Raw genomic sequence first — 12422 nt, 5'->3', positions numbered from 1 at the left:
AAACATCTTTGTTTTTTTTTTTCCCATGACATCATGTGATAGATATCGCCACAGTATTACACATTTCTGTAATAGCATATATGTTCTTTTCACACACATTTGCATTATTCTACATCCTGTAGGTCATAAACAGGGAAATTGGCAACTGTTATCCTACTAAAAGTAGAGATTTAATTGATGTTTTTGTACATAAAATACAAACTAGGATTGAGCTAATTGAAAACTTTTGAGACTGGGATCAATTTCGTTGAGTTTTTCTTTCCACAAACAAACATCTAATTTCTATAAACTGGATGAAAGTTTCTCCAGTAAGATTTATAAACTCCTTCCATCAACGGCGTAATTAGCAACACTGTTAATTTCATTCAATATTTTTCTATTTTTAGGATTACATTATAAGTCATAATTAACATTAAAAATATATTGGAAGAATTTAATTCTTTGTTTTTTTTTAAAAAAATAATAATAAATAAAAATGTTGCTAAGCAAAAGGAAAATGAAATTTCAGTATATCATTCATGGAATGTGCTTCGTTGACCACATCCGAAAATGGCATTTGTGTAGGTAGAGCAACATCAGGAAATCACAAGGGAAGGTTAGGACCAGAATGTACTTGTCGAATACTCAATTCTTTACCCTTCAAAACAATAAAATTATTTCTAATAATCATTAGATGAGAAATGAAAAAAATTTAGAGATTTTAATGTCAGCGAAGGTGGGTTAACGTTGATTATGTATAAAATTACAGAAATATGTCCGAATTTAATAAATAAAAATAGATTTCTACATGATACAACAACAATTTAGGGGAAAAAGGAAAGTGATGAAGCAATGGGGTGTAGAATTAAAGGGTGGCAGGTGACTGTCAATTTTTAAACATATACATACGAAATGCCCTTTATGACTAGAACACATTCCCAAATCCAAATACAGGTAAAATAAAACAGAAAACAGTAGTTCACTTTTTTTTTTTTTTCCCTTTTATATAATAATTGCATGTGCAAAGACAGAGAATAATTGTTAAGAAAAAATGCCAACCTGTTGTTTCTGTATCAACTTGCTAAATATTCAGAATGCACCGATCTTCAAATAGGTGTTCAGAATAAAAAAAAAAAATAGAGAAAAGAACTACAAAAATTCCACAGAGGATATAAATATTTAATTAAAAAATTTAATTCATACGCTGAAGAAGAGTAATGGTCAGCACGAAATTAGGGGAGATAGTCAGTTGCTTTCAAAATAAGCAATGTAGTTGCAGATCAATTATGTCAGATTAGTTAATTTGATTCTTTACGATAATAAATGTATAACCACGGGATTCAATAATTAAACATTAAGCTATACATATAAAAATAAATGCAATCCTACAATAAAAGATACGCATTAAGCAATAGTTATCACGGTTGACCGGCATAATTTGTGGGATGCAACTTGCTGATTGACGATCAAAGAGTAATTAAAAATACATAACAATCATCATGAGATCATGAAAAATGATTTTTGGAATCTAACTACAATCCAATAGTCTGATAAAGAAACATTCAAACATCGTCATATTATTGGGTAGCAATGGAAGGAAAATAACTAGCAACGCACCAACTAGATAAGCATATGCCAACATAAACTTCAGATTCATCCAAGAGTTCAAAACTAACTCTAGCCAATTTAGAAAAATGAACGGCTTTATCGGTTGAATTGGATTCAATAAACAAGCTTATACATAAGTATTTCGTTTTTCCTACGTTCATATTTTAAAAACAAGAAGCACCTTGAGAAGTCTACATGACAGTCAGGAAGTGACCTCACCTCAAGAAGCCATTTTATGATTCATCTCTTTTTAGTTTTTGTTTCTGCTTTCTTCGCTGTTCGTGCAAACCTGTGAGAGAAAATGACTGAAATAAGAAATGTTGTATTTCCAGAAGATGCTGGATGAAGGAAAAGAAGACAAGGGATTCTTAAGAAAAAAAGAAGAGTAGACAGCAAAAGAATACGTTTCTTCTCCTCTTTTCTTTTCTTCCTCAGATTCTCCATATTTTTACGCTTTTCTGCCATCTCGTTCATATACATAACCTGAGCAAAGACAACGATGACATACATGAAAAGTTGGAAGTAGACGACCATAAAGAACACAGACACACCACTGGATGTATGCAAGCCAATTCACTGACATTCAGCTGTAAACTACATTGCTACAAAAAGACAAGTATTTTCTTTTTGCCAAAAAAAGTACTATTTAAGTAAAGAAACAAATAATTATATAGAAGATAACAAGATATCTCCTCAAATCTACAATTAAAAGGTACGAAAAACAAGAGACAAATAGCATAAAAAATGAAACAAAAGCTACACATAGCCCTAGTCTTGAGGATCACAAGACTGTCACGTCCCAGTTCCTAGGAAGCACAGATAGGGCAATATCAAGAAATCGCTCATGAGCTTTTGCCTAAAGTATGGTAAAAAATGTCATCCTTTCCCATCAATCCTTGCTGGACAAAAATAATCGTCAAAGACATTTCAAGCCATAGAATCCATAACCACGAGAAAATCATCCCTCTCTACAGGGGTCTGGCCAACTTCCGAATCCACTCCCAATGTATCCAGGAACTCATGAAGCACTCCACTGTAGGATGAGTGACCAAAGCTAAACCAAACAATACTGTCCACAATTTCCAACGTGTCACAGCATAAAAACAAATGGGAGAGATTCCCCCCTAACCAAACAATTTCCAGGGTATCACAGTGTGAAAACAAAGAAGAGTGGACCCCCCACCCTCCACTGCACAAAACTCCCACCTCCACAAAATAAAAGAGGAAGTTCATTACTTGGCTTAGTTTTAATTTGTTTTTGAAGGGAATGAATAAAAGGTACCAATATGGCCCTGTTCCCAGCTCAAAACAAATAAAGTAATCAGGATGGCATCTTTCCTAAAAATCTTATCAATGATTTATCAGATAACTCTAATGGGAGGAGATGATTGATTAACTTGGATCCTTTTCATTGGCAACTAAAGAGGGCGGGTGGGTATGGCAGGTCAAAAGAGCTACGGGGGAAGGACAAAAACAGAAAGGAAAAGAACTAGCATAACTATCACCTAAAATTCAAATCTCAAAATCCCAAAAATAGTGTTGAACAGAAGGTCCGACCTGGTTTGTGTTTTTAGGTAATTCCGCCTACGGATTTTGTATTATAGGTTACTCCTATCCTTCTATACTAATATCAAAAACTTAGCACATGGAACAAACATTTTGATATAGGACAAAAAGAGCTTTAAGATAAAATTTAGAGAAATTTCATTAAGAACCAAAATTTAGAGATCTTGATCTCTATAATCAAAACAATATTTATTTATTTGAATAATAATCATAAATAGTCTATTAAACAACTAAACTTGAATATCTTATTTGTAGGTACGAAAATAAAATTAAAATAGAAAATGTAAAAAATAGGAAAATAAGATAAATACAAAGAACTAGTAGAGAATAATAAGAAATATAATACAAAATAAATGAAGACAATAAATATTTTGGGAAGTTTTACACTAACAAAAAAAGTAGAAGGGTTTAATTTCCTTTTCTTCATCAATTTAAAGCCAAATTAACCCAATTATTGATATGGCTTCAAATTGATGAAGGAATTGGAAATGCTAGAAGGAAAGGGTCTAACATTATATAGTAATAACAAGCCTGCAATCAGTAACACCCCCGACTGGTAAGTGTTAACAAGACAAAATATACTAAGATTGATTGGCGGTTTATCAAGGAAAAAATAAATTGTGGTATCCTAGAGATGTTTCCTTTATTCTCTGAAAATCAGGTTGCTGATGCTTTCACTCAAGAGCTTAGCAATAAACTTTGATGGACTGATTTACAAGATGGGCATGAGGGGCATATATACACCATCTTGAGGGGAAGTGTTGACTATCTAGGTACTAGTTTAATATTGTGATATTTCTCATTTATGTGCACTTTTCTGTTCTTGCAGACAGAATTTCCTATTATGACATCCTGTATATATGTATATATGTGTATTATGAATAATAGGCTGTATATAAAGCAAAAGAAGATAAATTTCTATGTTTTTCTCCCCTCTGGTTCGGCTTCGGCTTAATCAACAGGAAGAAAGAATAAGCAGTTTTAGTAACTTTTTTTATCCCATATATATATATATATGTATTATGAATAATAGGCTGTATTCAAGCCAGAAGAAAAATAAGATTTCTATGTTTTTCTCCCCTCTAGTTCAGCTTCTGCTTAATCAACAGGAAGAAATAATAACCAGTTTTAGCAACTTTTTCTTAATCCTCACTATGAAACAAAAGACATCCTACATCCACTCATTCTGCCAATATCATGCATCCCCTGAATACCAAAACATAATTTTGTCATCAATAAACTCTGTTGTCAATTTTCCGACAAAAAGATGTAGAAATCATCCAAATCCCAATTAACTCGCCAGATTTTGGAAACTGAACTATTATAGTTTGAAAGAAATATAAAGGACATCAGCATCCAGACAGAATCCTAAACTTCCTTCCCAATATTCAACACATCAGCACAATACAAACAGAAAGACATACAATCATAATATTTTTCACCTACATTGAACATAGCAGCACAATAATGACAGGAAAGAGTTAACATCGGCAAGAGCAATTAATGAGGAAAACAAGAAAGAATTTAAACTCATACCTCATTGCCAGCACTTCGAAGAGCCTGAAGAGGTTCCATGCAATCCTGACCAATAACCGCCAATTTCCTTCTTTTGTTTTCTGTCCCACTACTACCATCACCTAATTTGTGCCTGGCCAATTCCTCAAACTGGTGCTGCAGAAGGGATGAAACACCAGCCTGGATGACAGGGAAAAAAATACGATTGTTAAATTATTCAGCTTTTGATGTTTCATGGTAATTAATGCACATAATAGAGCAATATGTCTTCATACTGTAACCCCAAGCAAGCACAAACCATTCAATAGCATCCACGCTCATAATTATAAGAAATATTCTAGTACTACTAGGTTCTTTACATTCAATAGCATCCATTAAGTGGAAAATATTAGTATCCTAATCGCTTCCTTCAATGATGTAACACTCGAGTGCCTCCAACTTATCTTGTCCAGGTCAACAACTTGGTGATATCCTTTTTCTCACATTCATCCTCTTGCAGACCACAAAACTCCTCCATTTTGTCCAAGTCTCAAAAGTAGCCAACAATTCATCTCGCCAAGAGTCACTGAGAACCTAACCCTTCCTTACTACAATATTTCACCCTTCTTTCAACATGAGCTAACTGAACAAAATCTGGAAACTGGCAGAGCCCACAGGGTTTTCCTCCTTTAATCACTTAATGACCAAAACTTTGAAAAATCGATCGTAAGCCACAAATTTTCAAATTTGAACAAAGCCAACCCCTATCTAAGAGCATTAAGGTTCAAACAAATGGAATAATTGTCGAATGTGGACCTGGTCAATCTAGATAGCATTTAACCCGAGAAAGATTCTTCCATAGCAAATGAGATCGAGAAACTACCAATGTGTAAAAATGAGGGATTATCCTTATCACCAGACCAAGTCTGCCTGCCACCCTTTGAAGGAAGATCCATGAGATTCAAGTTACAGATAATATCTATAAATTCCTTAACATAGAAAACATGCTTCTCCCTCTAGGTCTTTTCTAAGGAAGTAGATTAAAATCGCCCCCGATAATGCAAAAATCATTTTAGAACTTATTAGCCTGCTTAGAGTCCTCCCACTATTTATTCCTCTCTTTCCCTTTGCCTTTTCCATACAACTCTATAAAACTTCATTTGAAGCCAGTGTCCTCGACCAAGACATCACTGACACCAGCCTATCTCTCCAATAAATGGTGATACTGCCAACAATCCCATCTGCAGGAAGGTCTAACCAACCAACATCTCTTGCCCCACAAAATCTTTCAATCACAGTATCTAACATATTCCACTTCTGGTAGACATCATATCACCGTCCTAATTCTTTAGTGCCCCCTTTTAGCACTTTCCTCTTGGTGGCACGGTGGTTATTTGGCACTCCATGAAATAATTCTACAAACTCATTAAGATACTTTACATGGTACAAGACTCAAAATTCATTTGCTAGCCTTGTTTTTCTTTTTTCTTGAAATACCAAGGCTATAGAATAGTATTAATAATAACGTCACGGGGGCGCCACCCATGTACAAAAAGTTTACATTTCAATCAAAGTGTCAATAAGGTCCCCTGACTCCCCCATCAAATGAGGAGAATGATCCATTAACCAAAAATCAAGGGTTTAAAATCATCTACTTTTAAGTATGTCAAAACCATCCACATCATCTACCCTCTCAAAAGCTCTCCTATTCCTGTCATTCCACACAACCCAAAAATAGTAAGTAGAATTACATCCAAATGCTTCCTCCTACCCTTAACACCCTTCCATGCCCAAATTTCATCTCGCACCGGTCCCACCATCACCCAACTTATACCAGACAACCCATAAACCCCAGCCCAAAACTTATAAGCGGCACCAAAGCAAAACATGATTACAAGTCTCTTCTGCCCTCTTACACAAAAAACAAGCGTTAACTAAGATCTTAACCTCTTCCTCAAATTATCAATAGTCAGAATGGAACCTCTGCTGGTCTCCGGGCAAAAAACAAAACACAGGGTGGAACCTTAGCATTCCAAATTTGCTCGATTGGGAATCTTACATCATTATCTTCATATCTGAAAAAATGCTTGTAGCAAGCTTGACTGTGAAAGACCTGTTCTTAGCAATGCACCACAAGGGAATATCATTGCTTTCATCCAAATTCCCACAGGATAAAATGTTTAACTGTCTCCTATATTCTCCAATCTCCCAATTATTTAAGTTTCTCAACACAAACACCTGCCATACCCTCTCACCTCCTTCCACATTCACAAACAAATCATAGATCTTTGCACCCTTTTCTAGGGTATAGCATAGATCTGAGGGTGCTGATCATTGAGGTTACACTTTCCAACCACTTATCCTCCCATGGTCTTACTCTATCTCCCTTTCCCGCCATCCATCTAACAAACTCCTGAAACCCATCTCGGCCTTCACCAATTTTTTTCCGAAGTCTTCCCATGAGGTCTCTTGTTACCCCTTTGGTGAACCATCCTCTCTCATCAATTCCAAATTTAACTGCTATTACCCTTCTCCACAACACTATATCCTCATTCATAAACCTCCACAGCCACTTGCCCTGCATGACCTTGTTCTTTTCTACCAAAGATCTCAGGTCCAGTCCACCATTGAGTACTGGCTTGTTCTGCTCCTTCTCATAATTAACCGACCATTCTAATCTCCTCAAATCCCTACTCGGTTCCCTTCTCTTTTGTGTTCTATTGTTTGTCCTGGTGCAGAAAGTAGGCTCTTTTTTTGAATTCCTTTCATCCAGTCTTCTAAATAAATCAAGCACTTGTTCTTTCATACCCTGAAAGGAACCTCACCAATATACCCACGTTCTTAACATTGTTAAGAGTCCACTCAGAATTTGAAAACTGGATCTTAAGACTTCACCCTCACTGTTGTCAACTTCCCTCTCTCCACCATACTCACTGTTCTGCATCTACTAAAGTGCAAGGAAAGCGAAGCTGGTAGCACGAGGACTGCCTTCTCTTGTACCAGATGAAGTGGCTAAAAACATGGGGATCGCACTAAATCTTCTTCAAACCCATTGTTTGTGCTTAGTTCTCCCACCTCAAAGTAGTAGTAAGGTCCTTTTTTTGTAGAAAGACAGAAGAGGAGAGCAGAAAGTCAAATGAAGTTTGAATTAGAAAGGGAAAAAATGTTGTTGAATTGGCAATGTTTGTAAAGGCAATTCCTTGGTCCGTTATGTATTCCTGACCAAATTGGTCTAGGTGTCTAGATTTTTAGCGTTATTATGAGTACTTCTTTTCAACTCAAGAAAGGGTTTGGGATTTGGAGGCCAGCACTTGGCGAAACTTCCAGGTAGGATCTGGGTACCTTCTTCCTGTTATTTCTACATTTTTAATCGATAGACCTACTGTGCTGCCACCTTCACCTACACCAAAAAAATGGTACCCAATCCGTGCTTGGGTAAAATTTTTTTGGTCAAATGGGTAGCTCGATGTTAATCACCAAACTAATTCGAAAAGCTAGACAGAAGGCTGCTTCTATGGATGAGCAATGGTGCTTGTCCCTATATCTTGAAAGTGGTACAGGGCCTAGAACCGCTTCCACAGTATTGGACCATGTGCTTGCAACTCACCTTCTCTCTTTCTATTCTAGACTTAAATAGCATACTGCTAAAAACAACAATAAATATCCATTTGCCTCAATTCCTTCTGGGACTAGCATTCTATTCATATCCACTTTGTTTAACTCCCTAGACTCTAGAAATCTGCATGTAGAATTTCTTCCCAATGAGAGTTCAAGGTTCTATCATCAATTTTCAGTTTTCTACTCCACAAATTGTGACCTCTAATCCATTAAGATTTACACAAAGCTTTGAAGAGCCACTATATCTTGTCATCAGAAAAAAAGATCGAGAAACGGTTGCAAAACCCTTTCTTCATTATGCAGAAAACACCACAGATATTTCCTTCAAGGCAGCATTAAATGACTTACATTCAATAACCAGAAGAGAGAGAGAGAGAGACTCATCCATGGTTAAGAATTAAAAAATCACATTACAATGGCAAGTATCTGCCAAAAAGAGAAAAAAACTTACTCCCGCCAAATAACGATGCGAAAATGTCTTTGGTTGTAATGGACGTGAAATCAACATATTGAGTTCCTGTTATCCAAAATAAAAAATAATATTCATAGATAAATTCAAAGTCTAAGAAGATTTATCGAGAGAATTAACTATCCTATGCATCAAATTCTATACAATTGATGACATTTTTAGGGTATAAAGAGAGTTTCTCCACAATAAGACCTGTTGCAATTTCTTCAATTGCATAGAGCTAATCTTCTTTTTCTTATAATTGTTCACTCTCTCCTCCTCACTATCATTATTTTCAACCAATAGTTCCACCGATTCTGCATTTCGTTCAAACCAGCTTTTCATTGCCTTCTCCTGCAAAAAGAGGTCAACACACTTAAGAGTGAAGCAACTCCCAGGAACATACATAAGGACTTTTTTTTTAAAATAGAGCATACATAGGAAAAAATGGAGTAGGGGTTAGAAAGACAGGAGAATTGAAGAGAACAAAAAAGATATAACCAATCCACAATCACAGAACTGTGGCAAGCACAATTATAGGATTTTTTTAAACAGAATAAGAAATATTATTAAGGGCAGGGAAAGACATAGTACAGTGTTGGAGATAATGCAAAGCCTTCTAATGAGAGAGCTCTAACACATATTACTTCCGAACCCCACAAAAAAACTCAGTATACTATCGTCCAACAGTTTCAATAGAACATAAAAACAAAAAGAAATATTAGTAAATTTTCCTTGGGCATCAGCCTATAAGGAAGCAAGAAATCTAGTGCGCACAAACAGAACTTGAATCGGGAAGGTACGATCTCCAAAAATCTCATCATTCCATTCCAATAATAGCGTCCACAATCCCGCAAACAATGCACCCTCTTCCATAAAGCCTTAGCTTTTTTTGTCGCACCCCCTGTAGACTTGAACTAGTAACACTACAGAGAAGAATGAGCAACCAAAACCAACCAATATGTATCAAACAACATTGTGCACAACTACCAAGCCACAATCATTGGATTGTAAGACACTTGATTCAATGAGAGAAAATAGATAGTTTCTTTCATAAGCAGTATGCTTGATAATGATGAACTACCTGCATATCTTTAGGGTTTTTACATGACCTATTGTCACTAGAATCTTTAAATAGGAAAAGATGACCAAATAAGACTTCTAACTAAATAAGAAATGAAATACTAAACTAATGATAAGCTTATTCTCAATAGTTCCCAAATGAGCTAAAGACCTAAATAGTACATAAAGCTTTTATTACATAAATCTCATAATATTAAACTATGTAAATTCTAGGGTATAAATCTCATTATATTGAAATATATAAATTCTAGGGTCATATTGTTCTGCCATGAACTAACAGTTAAACCACTTATCAGAAGATTCTAACATGCAATCAGCAAGGAACGAACATGAGATATAAGCATTTAATTGTCTTCATACAGGAAGTGTCCCCAGATGGCTGACGATTGCACTTAGTCCCGCTACAACCTCAACATATAAAAAATTCCCTAATGCAAGCATTTCCGTTTTAATTTCTTTAGCAAATATGAACTCTAAGAACAGTGGATTAAAATCAGCAAAAGAGTATGACATCACCACACTATTTGTAAAGATAACTTCATATCAAGAATAGTTTGATGTATATTTTATTGAATATTACATCCTTATATATAGGTTTTGTGAGACGAAAAAGGAAATAAACAATTAATTATAATTAATTACATAGGGTGCATTTTACTCTTATACTATTTAACCTAATTTACTCATTCTTTAACACCCCACAACCAAGAAAATAATCATCCCCCAACATTCAAGCCTCTAGAAATCCCACTAATGCAGAATCATAACAAGTTAAGATGGAATATTTCTAGCAGTAGAAGTGTTCTATAATGTTCTGTACGTGTTTTAATTGAAAGCCATCAAAGGCTTAACACAAATGAGATACTTCAAATCCATCACTCTCATCGTGCCTTGGCTCCAGACAACTATGTAATGTGTCTTAGAGGAGGTGAGACCCGTTCCCAAATTTGTTTGTTGCCACTTAGCCAGGAGGATATGGATCAACCACGAAATTGTTCAGTTTGAACTGGATGGGGCCCCCTATAGTCGAGTAATTTATCTGCTCTAACATTTATGGGGTAGGGGTGAGGAAAGAACCTAAACCTCTGGCAATGAGCAATATTTGCCGGACTATGATGTATTTGGCTACAATAAATCCCAAATTTTCCATGACTGTACTAATTCCTCAGATGAAACTTTGGGAAGGACAAATTTCAAGGCAGAATTATGAGCAAAGGCACATGGAGATTACCTGTACATTTGTCTCACCATACTCCATTGGAACTGGGAAGCTATCATATACAGCTCTTAGGATGCTACTATTATGCGATTGCAGTTACTTTTTCTTCTTTCGTCCATTTGAAGAGGATACCTAATTCTCTAGTTTTGTATTCTTTTCCCTCTCTTCTTAAATAAAATTTCTTCTTTTATCCTAATAAAATGATTTGTATACTCATATTTTATAACAAATATTTAGAGCATATATGGGAAACTTACGAATATTACCTAAACTTCGGAATTATTTAGAATGAGGCAGCATCGTACTAGTGGTTAAATGATTCAACACCTTACTTTCTATTAGTTTTTAGATGCTAGGTTTAGTATGACCTAAAGAAGGCAGCATTTTTTAGTTGCCAACTTCTCCAACTTCTCCAAGATCTTAAGATTGCTAATGACTCTTTTAAACACCCCCCTGCCCCCCTTTGCCTATATAAAGATATTGAATGAAGATTATAGTGTTATTGGAAGAGAATTGAAGCATTTCCTTCTCTAAATTTTAGTTTCTCTCCCTTTCTTTAACCTCTTCATTTTCTTTATTCCACTTTTACCTCTCTTCTCTGAATCTCTCCTCGTTCTATCTTAAACTTTGCTAAAGCAGCACTACTTACTAATTCGTCATCTTGAAATTGTCCAACTAAATCCTACATCACCTACCAACCATTGGGTTCTTAAACAACTCAATCTGAGTGTTGCCACCAAGAGCGATGCCAAGTTAGGTAGGCCAAGATTAAACGTCATACCAAATAACTGCACAAGCCTAAAAACGGTGTTATACCCAATATTTATCCCAACAAGCCCGCTCTTAGTGAGATTGATATATATTCCAAATAACTCTCATGAACCTGTAATAGAGAGAACATTGTTGATGATCGGTCACTATCCAAGAAAACAAGGACTGGTACCATCCAAAATTGTAAGTGAGAGGCCCGACTGTTCTTCGACACCCAAACCTTTCACCACACATCTCTTGCAATTTCAAGATAACATACAACTAAGAATATCCATCATTAGAGAAAAAAGAGAGATGGTTGCCTTGTCTCAGCCCCCCTTTAGCCACAAAACCAAGATTCAGGCTCCTTGTTGATATTCAATAAAAATACACAAAAGAGAGACAACCACCAATCCAGTGCCTGCATCTATCATTGAAACCCTTCCTACACATGACTCTGTCGAAAAGAAAAAAAATCACAATTGACTCTATCATAAGCCTTTTAAAATCCAATATACGGATAAGTCTCTTGCCTTTAGATCTCTCAACATACTTCATTACATTATTAGCAATAAGAATCTCCACCCCCCACACCACCAAAAAGAATAAAAAAAATAAAACCAAACAAAGGCATGTTGATTAATGAAAATAAACTCA

At 35.6% G+C, this 12422-nt stretch overlaps 1 protein-coding gene across 2 annotated transcripts in view; it reads right to left on the bottom strand.

Moving 5' to 3' along the window:
• Window positions 1-331: 331 nt before the first annotated feature.
• The window catches only part of LOC110811489 (P-loop containing nucleoside triphosphate hydrolases superfamily protein), a 37904-nt gene continuing 25813 nt past the window's right edge, over window positions 332-12422 (bottom strand). The window contains exons 12-17 of one of the 2 annotated variants that reach the window (XM_088215325.1): window positions 8927-9067; window positions 8717-8782; window positions 4690-4848; window positions 1992-2070; window positions 1807-1876; window positions 332-637 (exon numbers count right to left, since the gene is read on the bottom strand). In XM_088215325.1, the coding sequence (XP_088071451.1) occupies window positions 1821-1876; window positions 1992-2070; window positions 4690-4848; window positions 8717-8782; window positions 8927-9067 (501 nt within the window). In that variant the 3' untranslated portion in view covers window positions 332-637; window positions 1807-1820. Of the gene's footprint in view, window positions 638-1534; window positions 1877-1991; window positions 2071-4689; window positions 4849-8716; window positions 8783-8926; window positions 9068-12422 lie in introns of those variants that run through there. The other variant, XM_088215324.1, reaches the window with a different exon arrangement.

Source organism: Carica papaya, chromosome 3 (genome assembly GCF_054855325.1).
Source record: "Carica papaya isolate Zhongbai chromosome 3, ASM5485532v1, whole genome shotgun sequence".
NCBI lineage: Eukaryota > Viridiplantae > Streptophyta > Magnoliopsida > Brassicales > Caricaceae > Carica > Carica papaya.
This window is presented reverse-complemented; position numbering and strand designations above follow the sequence as displayed.